Below are 13,705 nucleotides of genomic sequence, written 5' to 3'. Positions count from 1 at the left end.
TTTCCCCATTTTTGGGCTGAATTTTCCCCCATTTTTGGGCTGACATTTGGGGATTTTGGGGTGAATTTTCCCCATTTTTGGGCTGGATTTTCACCATTTCTTGGCTGACATTTTTGGGGATTTTTGGGCTGAATTTTCCCCATTTTTGGGCTGGATTTTCCTCATTTCTGGGCTGGATTTTCCCCATTTTTGGGCTGGATTTTCCCCATTTTTGGGCTGAATTTTCCCCGTTTCTGGGGTGACATTTTTGGGGGATTTTTGGTGTGAATTTTCCCCATTTCTGGGCTGACATTTTGGGGATTTTTGGTGTGAATTTTGGGATTTTTGGGCTGAATTTCCCCCTTTTCAGGGCTGTTTTCCCCGTGCCAGGTTGGCCATGTCCCGCGGGTATTTCCCAGCACGGGGGGGTGACGTTCCCCAGGCCTCCTTTACTCCCCCCCGGGGCCTCGAGGCCGCCCGAGAATTCCCCGTGGAGGACGACGACGTCTTCAACGTCACCTACCAGAAATCCGGTCAGCTCTGGGGCTAGAAACGGAGATTTCGGGAAAATTTACAGGAATTTGGGGACATTTACAGGAATTTGGGGAAAATTTACAGGGATTTGGGGAAAATTTACAGGGATTTGGGGAAAATTTACAGGAATTCGGGGAAATTCCGGGCTCTGGAGGGGGAAAATACCAAAAAAAAATCACAAAAATAAAAAAAAAAGAAGAAAAAAAAAAAAAAAAACAAGAAAAGCAAAAAAATTGGGAAAAAATAATAATAAAAAAATTTTAAAATTGGGGAAAAAAAAAAAAAAAAAAAGAGCCAAAATTTTGATTTTTTTTTTTTTGTGTGGATGCTGGAGATCCTGAGCCTGATCTGACCTTAAAATGCACCAAAAAAAACCAAAAAAAAAAAAACCCAAGAAAAGCAAAAAAATTGGGAAAAAATAATAATAAAAAAAAATTTAAGAATTGGGGAAAAAAAACCCAGAATTGACCCAAAATTTTGATTTTTTTTTTTTAAGGATCAGTGTGGATGCTGGAGATCCTAAACCTGATCTGACCCTAAAATTCACCAAAAAATCAGAAAAAAATCGCAAAAAAATCAGAAAAAAAAATCCGAAAAAAATCCGAAAAAAATCGGAAAAAAAATTAAAAAAAAAATCAGAAAAAAATATCCTAAAAAAAGGGGGAAATTGACCCAAATTTTGCCAAAATTCTCTCTTTCAGGGACCGTGTGGATGCTGGAGATCCTGAGCCTGATCCGACCCTAAAAGTCACAAAAAAAATTCCAAAAAATCACCAAAAAAATCAGAAAAAAATCAGAAAAAAATCCAAAAAAAGAATCAGAAAAAATCAGAAAAAAATCAGAAAAAAAATCAGAAAAAATTCAGAAAAAATTCAGAAAAAATTCGAAAAAAATCCGAAAAAAATAGAAAAAAAAATCAGAAAAAAAATCCAAAAAAAATCCAAAAAAAATCCCAAAAAAAAGGGAAATTGACCCAAAATTTTTGTTTTCCAGGGACCGTGTGGATGCTGGAGATCCTGAGCCTGATCCGGCCCTAAAATGCACCAAAAAAATCAGAAAAAAAATCAGAAAAAAATTAGAAAAAAATCCCAAAAAATCAGAAAAAAAAATCCAAAAAAATCAGAAAAAAATCAGAAAAAAATCCAAAAAAATCAGAAAAAAATCAGAAAAAAGGGGAAATTCACCCAAATTTTTGTTTTTCAGGGACCGTGTGGACGCTGGAGATCCTAAGCCTGATCTGGCCCTAGAAGTCACAAAAAATCACAAAAAAATGCCAAAAAAATCGAAAAAATTGGAAAAAAAAATCAGAAAAAATCAGAAAAAAATCCCCAAAAATCAGGAAAAAAATCAGAAAAAATTAGAAAAAAATCCGAAAAAAAATTAAAAAAAAATCCGAAAAAATCCAAAAAAATCCGAAAAAAAAACGGAAAAAAATGGGAAATTGACCCAAATTCACCCAAATTTTTGTTTTTCAGGCACCGTGTGGATGCTGGAGATCCTGAGCCTGATCCGACCCTAAAATGCAGAAAAAAAATCCGAAAAAAATCCAAAAAAATCAGAAAAAAATCCGAAAAAAATCCGAAAAAAATCCGAAAAAAATCCAAAAAAAAACCGGAAAAAAAGGGGAAATTCACCCAAATTTTCCCAATTTTTTTCTTTTCCAGGGACCGTGTGGATGCTGGAGATCCTGAGCCTGATCCGGCAGGGCGGGGACCCCCGGTGGTGCCGCTCGGTGCCCAACTGGGAGCGGGGGCCGTGGCTGGAGACGCTGCTGGGGCTGCGGAGGGGCGCGCGGCAACGCCCGGCCCCGCATCATCAGCTCCCACCTGCCCGTGCACCTCTTCCCAAAAAAGTTCTTCGGCTCCAAGGCCAAGGTCTGGGGCAGAAAAAACGGGGATTTGGGAAAAAAAAAATGGAGTTTTTTGGTGAAAAAATGACGTTTCTAGGGCCAAAAATGGGGATTTTACAGGGGAAAAAATGGGATTATTTTTGGCGAAAAAATGGAATTTTTTTGGGGGGAGGAAATGGGATTCTTAGGAGGGGGAAATGGGAAATTGGAGATTTTGGGAAAAAAGGGGATTTTTGGTGAAAAAATGGAGTTTTTTGGTGAAAAATTGAGTTTTTAGGTTGAAAAAATGGGGATTTTATGGGGGAGAACGGGGCATTTTGGCAATGGGGAAATTGGGGATTTTAGGGGGAAAAAATTGGGGTTTTTCTGGGGAAAAGGTGGGGATTTTTGGAGAAAAATGGGAAAATTGGGGATTGAGGAGAAAAAAATGGGATTTTGGGGGGAAAAATGGGGATTTTAGGGGAAAAAATGGGGATTTTAGGGGAAAAAATGGGGATTTTAGGGGGCCCCGCATCATCAGCTCCCACCTGCCCGTCCACCTCTTCCCAAAAAAGTTCTTCGGCTCCAAGGCCAAGGTCTGGGCAGAAAAACGGGGATTTGGGAAAAAAAAAATGGAGTTTTTTGGTGAAAAAATGGCGTTTCTAGGGCCAAAAATGGGGATTTTACGGGGGAAAAATGGGATTATTTTTGGCGAATAAATGGAGGTTTTTTTGGGGGGAAATGGGATTCTTAGAAGGGGTAATGGGAAATTGGAGATTTTGGGAAAAATGGGGATTTTTGGTGAAAAAAAAATGGAGTTTTTTGGTGGAAAAATGACGTTTCTAGGGCGAAAAATGGGGATTTTACGAGGGAAAATATGATTTTTTTTTGATAAAAAATTGCATTTTTGGGGGGGCGAAATGGGATTCTTAGGAAGGGGAAATGGGAAATTGGAGATTTTGGGGAAAAAACGGGGATTTTTGGTGAAAAAATGGAGTTTTTTGGTGAAAAAATGACGTTTCTAGAGTGAAAAATGGGGATTTTACGTGGAAAAAATGAGATTTTTTGTGGTGGAAAAATGGAATTTTTTGGGGGGGGAAAATGGGGTTCTTAGGAGGGGGAAATTGGAGATTTTGGGGAAAAATGGGGATTTTTGGTGAAAAAATGGAGTTTTTTGGTGAAAAAATGGCGTTTCTAGGGCCAAAAATGGGGATTTTATGGGGGAAAAATGGGATTTTTTTTGGTGGAAAAATGGAATTTTTTTGGGGGGGAAATGGGATTCTTAGGAGGGGGAAATTGGAGATTTTGGGGAAAAAATGGGGATTTTTGGTGAAAAAATGGAGTTTTTTGGTGAAAAAATGATGTTTCTAGAGTGAAAAATGGGGATTTTACGGGGGAAAAATGAGATTTTTTGTGGTGGAAAAATGGAATTTTTTTGGGGGAGGAAATGGGATTCTTAGGAGGGGGAAATGGGAAATTGGAGATTTTGGGGAGAAAGGGGATTTTTGGTGAAAAAAAGGAGTTTTTTGGTGAAAAAATGGAGTTTTTAGGTTGAAAAATGGGGATTTTATGGGGGAGAACGGGGCATTTTGGCAATGGGGAAATTGGGGATTTTAGGGGGAAAAAATTGGGGTTTTTCTGGGGAAAAGGTGGGGATTTTTGGAGAAAAATGGGAAAATTGGGGATTGAGGAGAAAAAAATGGGATTTTGGGGGGAAAAATGGGGATTTTAGGTTGAAAAATGGGGATTTTAGGGGTAAATGGGGATTTTAGGGGGCCCCGCATCATCAGCTCCCACCTGCCCGTCCACCTCTTCCCAAAAAAGTTCTTCGGCTCCAAGGCCAAGGTCTGGGGCGGAAAAACGGGGATTTGGGAAAAAAAAATGGAGTTTTTTGGTGAAAAAATGGCGTTTCTAGGGCCAAAAATGGGGATTTTACGAAGGAAAATGCGATTTCTTTTTTTGATAAAAAATTGCATTTTTTGGGGGGGGAAATGGGATTCTTAGGAGGGGAAAATTGGAGATTTTGGGAAAAAATGGGGATTTTTAGTGAAAAAAAATGGAGTTTTTTGGTGAAAAAATGACATTTCTAGGCTGAAAAATGGGGATTTTACGCAGGAAAATTGGGGTTTTTTCTGGTGGAAAAGAGGAAATTTTTTGGGTGGAAAATGGGACTTTTAGTGGGGGGAAATGGGATTTTTAGAAGGAGGAAATGGGAAATTGGAGATTTTGGGAAAAAAATGGGAATTTTTGGTGAAAAAAAATGAGTTTTTAGGTTAAAAAATGGGGATTTTATGGAGGAAAATAGGAATTTTTTTGGTGAAAAAATGGAATTTTTTGGGGGGAGAAATGGGATTTTTAGAAGGAGGAAATGGGAAATTGGAGATTTTGACCAAAAAAATGGGAAATTTTGGTAAAAAAATGGAATTTTTAGGTGAAAAAATGGGGATTTTATGGGGGAGAACGGGGCATTTTGGCAATGGGGAAATTGGGGATTTTAGGGGGAAAAAATTGGGGTTTTTCTGGGGAAAAGGTGGGGATTTTTGGCGAAAAATGGGAAAATTGGGGATTGAGGAGAAAAAAATGGGATTTTGGGGGAAAAAATGGGGATTTTGGGTTGAAAAATGGGGATTTTAGGGGTAAATGGGGATTTTAGGGGAAAAAATGGGGATTTTAGGGGGCCCCGCATCATCAGCTCCCACCTGCCCGTCCACCTCTTCCCCAAAAAGTTCTTCGGCTCCAAGGCCAAGGTCTGGGCCGGAAAAACGGGGATTTGGGAAAAAAAAAATGGAGTTTTTTGGTGAAAAAATGACGTTTCTAGGGCCAAAAATGGGGATTTTACGGGGGAAAAATGGGATTATTTTTGGCGAATAAATGGAGGTTTTTTTTGGGGGAAATGGGATTCTTAGAAGGGGTAATGGGAAATTGGAGATTTTGGGAAAAATGGGGATTTTTGGTGAAAAAAAAATGGAGTTTTTTGGTGGAAAAATGACGTTTCTAGGGCGAAAAATGGGGATTTTACGAGGGAAAATATGATTTTTTTTTTGATAAAAAATTGCATTTTTGGGGGGGCGAAATGGGATTCTTAGGAAGGGGAAATGGGAAATTGGAGATTTTGGGGAAAAAATGGGGATTTTTGGTGAAAAAATGGAGTTTTTTGGTGAAAAAATGATGTTTCTAGAGTGAAAAATGGGGATTTTACGGGGGAAAAATGAGATTTTTTGTGGTGGAAAAATGGAATTTTTTTGGGGGAGGAAATGGGATTCTTAGGAGGGGGAAATGGGAAATTGGAGATTTTGGGAAAAAAGGGGATTTTTGGTGAAAAAATGGAGTTTTTTGGTGAAAAATGGAGTTTTTAGGTTGAAAAATGGGGATTTTATGGGGGAGAACGGGGCATTTTGGCAATGGGGAAATTGGGGATTTTAGGGGGAAAAAATTGGGGTTTTTCTGGGGAAAAGGTGGGGATTTTTGGCAAAAAATGGGAAAATTGGGGATTGAGGAGAAAAAAATGGGATTTTGGGGGGGAAAATGGGGATTTTAGGTTGAAAAATGGGGATTTTAGGGGTAAATGGGGATTTTAGGGGAAAAAATGGGGATTTTAGGGGGCCCCACATCATCAGCTCCCACCTGCCCGTCAACCTCTTCCCCAAAAAGTTCTTCGGCTCCAAGGCCAAGGTCTGGGCCGGAAAAACGGGGATTTGGGGAAAAAAAAAAAGGAGTTTTTTGGTGAAAAAATGGCGTTTCTAGGGCCAAAAATGGGGATTTTACGGGGGAAAAATGGGATTATTTTTGGCGAATAAATGGAGGTTTTTTTTGGGGGAAATGGGATTCTTAGAAGGGGTAATGGGAAATTGGAGATTTTGGGAAAAATGGGGATTTTTGGTGAAAAAAAAATGGAGTTTTTTGGTGGAAAAATGACGTTTCTAGGGCGAAAAATGGGGATTTTACGAGGGAAAATATGATTTTTTTTTTGATAAAAAATTGCATTTTTGGGGGGGCGAAATGGGATTCTTAGGAAGGGGAAATGGGAAATTGGAGATTTTGGGGAAAAAACGGGGATTTTTGGTGAAAAAATGGAGTTTTTTGGTGAAAAAATGACGTTTCTAGAGTGAAAAATGGGGATTTTACGTGGAAAAAATGAGATTTTTTGTGGTGGAAAAATGGAATTTTTTGGGGGGGGAAAATGGGGTTCTTAGGAGGGGGAAATTGGAGATTTTGGGGAAAAATGGGGATTTTTGGTGAAAAAAAATGGAGTTTTTTGGTGAAAAAATGGCCTTTCTAGGGCAAAAAATGGGGATTTTATGGGGGAAAAAATGGGATTTTTTTTGGCGAATAAATGGAATTTTTTTGGGGGGGGGGGAATGGGATTCTTAGGAGGGGGAAATTGGAGATTTTGGGGAAAAAATGGGGATTTTTGGTGAAAAAATGGAGTTTTTTGGTGAAAAAATGACGTTTCTAGAGTGAAAAATGGGGATTTTACGGGGGAAAAATGAGATTTTTTGTGGTGGAAAAATGGAATTTTTTTGGGGGAGGAAATGGGATTCTTAGGAGGGGGAAATGGGAAATTGGAGATTTTGGGGAAAAAGGGGATTTTTGGTGAAAAAAAAGGAGTTTTTAGGTTTTTGGGTCAGAAATTTTGGATTTTGTGGGGATTTTGGGTCAAAAATGTCCATTTTTGATGGGATTTTGGGTCAAACCCATCGGATTTTGTGACATTTTGGGTCAGAAATTTTTGATTTTGCTGGGATTTGGGGTCAGAATTTTTGGATTTTATCAGGAATTTTGGCTCAGAAATGTCCGTTTTTGATGGGATTTTGGGTCAGAAATGTCAGATTTTGATGGGAATTTTGGGTCAGAAATTTTGGATTTTGTGGGAATTTTGGCTCAGAAATGTCCATTTTTGATGGGATTTTGGGTCAGAAATGTCAGATTTTGTCCGGGAATTTTGGGTCAGAAATTTTGGATTTTGATGGGATTTTGGGTCAGAATTTTTGAATTTTATCAGGAATTTTGGCTCAAAAATGTCCGTTTTTGATGGGATTTTGGGGGTCAGAAATTTCAGATTTTGTCTGGGATTTTGGCTCAAAAATGTCCATTTTTGATGGGATTTGGGGTCAGAAATTTTGGATTTTTGTGGGGATTTTGGGTCAGAAATGTCCATTTTTGATGGGATTTTGGGTCAGAAATTTCGGATTTTGATGGGATTTGGGGTCAGAATTTTTGGATTTTATCAGGAATTTTGGCTCAAAAATGTCCGTTTTTGATGGGATTTTGGGTCAGAAATTTCAGATTTTGTCCAGAATTTTGGGTCAGAAATTTTGGATTTTGATGGGATTTTGGGTCAGAATTTTTGAATTTTATCAGGAATTTTGGCTCAGAAATGTGAGATTTTGTCAGGAATTTTGGCTCAGAAATGTCCATTTTTGATGGGATTTTGGGTCAGAAATGTCCGTTTTTGATGGGATTTTGGGGTCAAAAATTTTGAATTTTATCAGGAATTTTGGCTCCGAAATGTCCGTTTTTGATGGGATTTTGGGTCAAACCCACCGGATTTCGCTGGGATTTGGGGCCAGGAATGTCCGATTTGGTATTTTTGGGTAATTTTGGGTATTTTGGGGTAATTTTGGGTGTTTTTGGGTGTTTTTTTTGGCCCTCCCAGGTGATTTACACCGTGCGGGACCCCAAGGACGTCCTCGTGTCCCTTTTCCACTTCGCTCGGATTTTCCGCCCCTACAAAGACCCCGGGAGCCTCGAGGAGTTCATGGAGAAATTCCTGCAGGGAGACGGTGCTGAAACCGCGGGGTTTGGGGAAATTTGGGGGATTTGGGGCGGAAATTGGGGATTTGGGGGTTTGGGGCTGGAAATTGGGGATTTGGGGTCAGAAATTCTGGATTTTGGGGTTGGAAATTGGGGATTTGGGGAAATTTGGGGGATTTGGGGGCAGAAATTGGGGGTTTGGGGTCAGAAATTGGGGATTTGGGGTTGGAAATTGGGGATTTTGGGGAATTTGGGGGATTTGGGGTTGGAAATTGGGGATTTGGGGTCAGAAATTGGGGATTTGGGGCTGGAAATTTGGGGAATTTGGGGTCAGAAATAATTGGGGATTTGGGTCAGAAATTGGGGATTTGGGGTTGGAAATTGGGGATTTGGGGCTGAAATTGGGGATTTGGGGTCGGAAATTGGGGATTTGGGGCTGGAAATTCTGAACTTGGGGATTTGGGGTCAGAAATTGGGGATTTGGGGTGAGAAATTGGGGATTTGGAGCTGAAATTGGGGGTTTGGGGCTGGAAATTGGGGATTTGGGGCTGGAAATTTGGGGAATTTGGGGTCAGAAATTGGGGATTTGGGGCCGGAATTTGGGGATTTGGGGTCAGAAATTGGGGATTTGGGGCAGGAAATTCCGGATTTTGGGGGGGATTTGGGGCCAGAAATTCCAGATTTTGGGGGAATTTGGGGCTGGATCTTGGGGATTTGGGGTCAGAAATTGGGGATTTTGGGGAATTTGGGGTCAGAAATTGGGGATTTTGGGGGGATTTGGGGCTGGAAATTCCAGATTTTGGGGGGATTTGGGGCTGGAAATTGAGGATTTTGGGGGGATTTGGGGCCGGGACTTGGGGATTTGGGGGCTTTGGGTGTCCCCAAGGTGTCCCCAGGGGTGACATCCCCAATGTCCCCCCCAATGTCCCCCCCAGTGCCCTTCGGCTCCTGGTTCCAGCACGTCCGGGGGTGGCTGCAGCTCCGGGGACGCGAGAATTTCTTCTGGATCAGCTACGAGGAGCTGCAGCAGGTGGGGACACCTGGGGACAAAATGGGGACACCAAAACACACCTGGGGACACCTGGGGGGACATGGGGGGACATGGGGACATCAAAATGGGGACACCTGGGGGGACAAAATGGGGACACCTGGGGGACAAAATGGGGACACCAAAATACACCTGGGGACACCTGGGGACAAAATGGGGACACCTGGGGGGACATGGGGACACCTAAAATACACCTGGGGGGACATGGGGACACCTGGGACACCAAAATGGGGACACCTGGGGGGACAAAATGGGGACACCAAAATGGGGACATCAAAATGGGGACACCTGGGACACCAAAACGGGGACACCAAAACACACCTGGGGACACCTGGGGGGACATGGGGACACCAAAATGGGGACACCTGGGGGGACATGGGGGACATGGGGACACCAAAACACACCTGGGGGGACATGGGGGGGACACCTGGGGACACCAAAACGAGGACATCAAAATGGGGACACCTGGGGGGACATCGGGGGACACCTGGGGACACCAAAATACACCTCAGAACACCTGGGGGACCATGGGGACACTTTGGGGACACCTAAAATACACCCGGGGACACCAAAACACACCTGGGGACACCTGGGGATGTCAAAATACACCTGGGGACACCTGGGGGGACATGGGGACACCTGGGGGGACATGGGGACACCAAAATGGGGACACCAAAATGGGGGCAGCAAAATGGGGACACCTGGGGACACCTCAGGGTCACCCCCAGTGTCCCCTCGGTGTCTCCAGGGTCACCCTGATGCCCCCTCGATGTCCCCAAATGTCCCCATTGTCCAAATCCCCACAATGTCCCCCCAATGTCCCCATTGTCCCCAGTCCCCCCCAATGTCCCCCCAATCTCCTGAGTGTCCCCCAATGTCCCCAATGTCCCCAACGTCCCCAATGTCCCCAGTGTCCCCAATGTCCCCAGTGTCTCCCCAGTCTCCTGAGTGTCCCCAGTGTCCCCAATGCCCCCAATCCCTCTGGATGTCCCCAATGTCCCCAAATGTCCTCAATGTCCCCAATGTCCCCAATGCCCCCTCAATCTCCTGAGTGTCCCCAATGTCTCCAAATGTCCCCAATCCCCTCAATATCCCAAACATCCCCCAATGTCCCTGAGTGTCCCCAATGTCCCCCAATGTCCCCAATGTCCCCAATGTCCCCCCAATGTCCCCAATCCCCCCAATCTCCTGAGTGTCCCCAGTGTCCCCAATGCCCCTGAATGTCCCCAATGTCCCCCCAATGCCCCCAATGCCCCCAATGTCCCCAATGTCCCCCCAATGCCCCCAATGTCCCCCCAATGTCCCCAATCCCCCCAATGTCCCAAATCACCTCAATATCCCAAACATCCTCCAATGTACCTCCAATGTCCCCAATGTCCCCAATGTCCCTGAGTGTCCCCAATGTCCCCAGGACCTCCGTGGCAGCGTCCAGCGCCTCTGCTCCTTCCTGGGCCGGCCGCTGTCGGGGCCGGCGCTGGACGCGGTGGTGGCCAACGCCTCCTTTGTCACCATGAGCCACAACCCCATGAGCAACTTCAGCCTCAGCCCCGCCTTCATCCTGGACCGGCGGCGCGGGCCCTTCCTGCGCAAGGGTGGGGACACGGGGACAGAGGGGACGTTTGGGGACGTTTGGGGATGTTTGGGGATGTTTGGGGATGTTTGGGGATGTTTGGGATATTGGGGGGATTGGGGACATTTGGGGACATTTGGGGACGTTTGGGGACGTTTTGGGACGTTTGGGGATGTTTGGGATATTGGGGGATTGGGGACATTTGGGGACATTTGGGGACGTTTGGGGATGATTGGGGACCTTGGGGGGATTGGGGACATTGGGGACATCGGGGACATTGGGGGAATTGGGGACATCTGGGGGTGCTGGGAGGATTGGAGACATTGGGGATGTTTGGGGACGTTTGGGGTGCTGGGGACACTCAGGGGCATTGGGGACATCGGGGGGATTGGGGACATTTGGGGACGTTTGGGGACATTGGGGACATCTGGGGACACCTGGGGACAGAGGGGACATCTGGGGACACCTGGGGAGGTTTGGGGATGTTTGGGGACATTTGGGGACGTTTGGGGACGTTTGGGGATGTTTGGGACATTGAGGGGATTGGGGATATTTGGGGACGTTTGGGGACGTTTGTGGATGTTTGGGGACATCGGGGATGTTTGGGGACATTTGGGGATGTTTGGGGACATTGAGGGGAGGGGGGACATTTGAGGGTGTTGGGAGGATTGGGGACATTGGGGACATTGGGGACATTGATGACATTGGGGACATCGGGGGGTGTTGAGAGGATTGGGGACATTGGGGGGATTGGGGACATTGAGGGGATTGGGGACATTTGGGGACATTTGGGGATGTTTGGGATATTGGGGGGATTGGGGACATTGAGGGGATTGGAGGATTGGGGACATTTGGGGATATTTGGGGACGTTTTGGGACATTTGGGGACATCTGGGGACATTTGGGGGCATTGGGGGGATTGGGGACACTCAGGGGCATTGGGGACATTGGGGACGTTTGGGGATGTTTGGGACATTGGGGGGATTGAGTGGGATTGGGGACATTTGGGCTGTTGGGGACAATGGGGACATTTGGGGAGGGGGATTTGGGGAGCTCTGAATTTGGGGGGAGGGGGGGTTCGCCCAATTTTCCCCCTTTTTTTTTCCCCATTTTTTCCCATTTTTGGCCATTTTCCCCCAGTTTTCCCTGGGTTTGCCCATTTTTGCCCATTTCTTGCTGATTATTCCTGTGTTTTCCCCATTTTTTCCCTATTTTCCAATTTTTTCCTACTTTTTCCCAAGTTTCGTCCATTTTTGCCCATTTTTCCCTTTTTTTCCCTTATTTTTCCCATTTTTCCCATTTTTTGCCCATTTTTGCCTGTTTTTTTCTCATTTTTTCCCTGTTTACCCATTCTTTCCAATTTTTTACTATTTTTACCCATTTCTTCCAATTTTATGGCCCATTTTTCCACCATTTTTTCAGTTTTTTCCATTTCCCTCCTTCTTCCCCTATTTTTTCCCCCTTTTTTTCATTTCTTTCCCATTTTTATCCTGTTTTTCCCCTTTTTTAAATTTTCCCCCATTTTTTTCCCAATTTTTGCCCATTTTCCCCATTTTTTGAGGGTTTTTTTCCCTGCTTTTAGCCATTTTCCCCTTTATTCCCCTTTTCCCCCCCATATTTACCCATTTTTCCTTGATTTTTTCCTGTTTTCCCCCATTTTTTGACCATTTTTCCCATATTTACCCATTTTCCCCCCATTTTTCCCTGGCTTTTTTTCTCTTTTTTCCCCCACTTTCCCCCTTTATTTTATTTCCATTATTGGACCATTTTTGCCCATTTTTTCCCGATTTTTTAACCCATTTTTTCCCCATTATTCAGCATTTTTTTCCCGATTTTTCCCATTTTTGCCCCGTTTTCCCCCAGGAATTTCGGGGGACTGGCGGAACCACCTGACCCCCGAGCAGAGCCGGCGCTTCGACCTCGTCTACCGCGAGCGCATGGAGGGGCTGGGGGTCTCCTTCCCCTGGGACCCCCCGGAATCGCCCCCAAAATCCCCCCAGTCCCTGCAGGAGCCCCAAAAAGGGGAGGAATCCACCCAAAAAGGGGAGGAATCCACCCAAAAAGGGGAGGAATCCACCCAAAAAGACACCAAGGATACCCCAAAAACCACTCAGGACCCCCAAAAAGGGGAGGAATCCCCCCAAAAAGGGGAGGAATCCCCCCAAAAAACCACCCAGGATACCCCAAAAACCACTCAGGACCCCCAAAAAGAGGAGGAATCCCCCCAAAAAACCACCCAGGATACCCCAAAAGAGGGGGAAACCCCCCCAAAAAAGGGGGAAACTCCCCCAAAATGGCTTCAGGACCCCCAAAAAGAGGAGGGACCCCCCCAAAAAACCACTCAGGATAACCCAAAAACTCAGGACCCCCAAAAAGAGGAGGAATCCCCCCCAAAAACCCCTCAAGATGCTCCATAGGAGGGGGAAACCCCCAAAAAACCCTCAGGACCCCCAAAAATCAGAGGGAACCCCCCAAAAAACCCAAAAACCCCTCAGGACCCCCCAAAAACACCCCTCAGGACCCCCCAAAACCCCTCAGAATGCCCCAAAAATGCCCCGAGACCCCCAAAACCACCCCCAGGACCCCCCAAAAATCCCCTTAGGACCCCTCCCCAATTTGGGGGTCCCCAAACCGCCCCCCCCCAAATGAGGGACCCCTCCCCAAATGAGGCTAATTAATAAACACCAATTAATGACGCACTTAATTGATCAAAGGGAGTTTATTTGGGGGGGGTTTATTTGAGGAAATTTGGGGAGGGGTCTCTGGGATTTTTTTTTGGGAAAAACCTGAGGTTTTTTGGGGAAAATCTCGGTGTTTTTTGGGGAGGGGTCTCAGGGATTTTTAGGGAAAATCCCGAGGTTTTTGGGGAAAATCCCAGGGGTTTTTGGGTTTTTTTTTGGGAGGGGTCTCAGGGATTTTTAAGGGAAGAGTCCTGGGGATTTTGAGGAGGGGGCCTGGAGGATTTTTGGAGGAATCCTGGAGGTTTTGGGGA

At 44.8% G+C, this 13,705-nt stretch overlaps 1 protein-coding gene across 1 annotated transcript; it reads left to right on the top strand.

The window, feature by feature from the left end:
• Nucleotides 1-283: 283 nt before the first annotated feature.
• On the top strand, nt 284-13,412 carry LOC139587100 (sulfotransferase 2B1-like). Its single transcript, XM_071420969.1, has 7 exons — nt 284-512; nt 2,178-2,387; nt 5,901-6,013; nt 7,998-8,124; nt 9,031-9,125; nt 10,555-10,735; nt 12,577-13,412. The coding sequence occupies exons 1-7, from the start codon at nt 377-379 to the stop codon at nt 13,128-13,130; spliced, it is 1,416 nt and encodes a 471-aa protein (XP_071277070.1). The 5' UTR covers nt 284-376; the 3' UTR covers nt 13,131-13,412.
• Nucleotides 13,413-13,705: the final 293 nt, after the last annotated feature.

This window comes from Agelaius tricolor, unplaced genomic scaffold (genome assembly GCF_023055355.1).
Source record: "Agelaius tricolor isolate 1412-34295 unplaced genomic scaffold, bAgeTri1.0.p SCAF_179, whole genome shotgun sequence".
Taxonomy (NCBI): domain Eukaryota; kingdom Metazoa; phylum Chordata; class Aves; order Passeriformes; family Icteridae; genus Agelaius; species Agelaius tricolor.
Note: the sequence above shows the minus strand (reverse complement) of the source record. Positions and strands in the feature narration are given on the sequence as shown.

Bases quoted from the DNA above. Each gene is read 5' to 3' on its own strand.
- LOC139587100 (XM_071420969.1), top strand. From the start codon at position 377: ATGTCCCGCGGGTATTTCCCAGCACGGGGGGGTGACGTTCCCCAGGCC. The intron at 513-2,177 runs GTCAGCTCTGGG...TTTCTTTTCCAG, and splicing joins CGTCACCTACCAGAAATCCG to GGACCGTGTGGATGCTGGAG. The intron at 2,388-5,900 runs GTCTGGGGCAGA...TGGGGATTTTAG, and splicing joins TCTTCGGCTCCAAGGCCAAG to GGGTAAATGGGGATTTTAGG.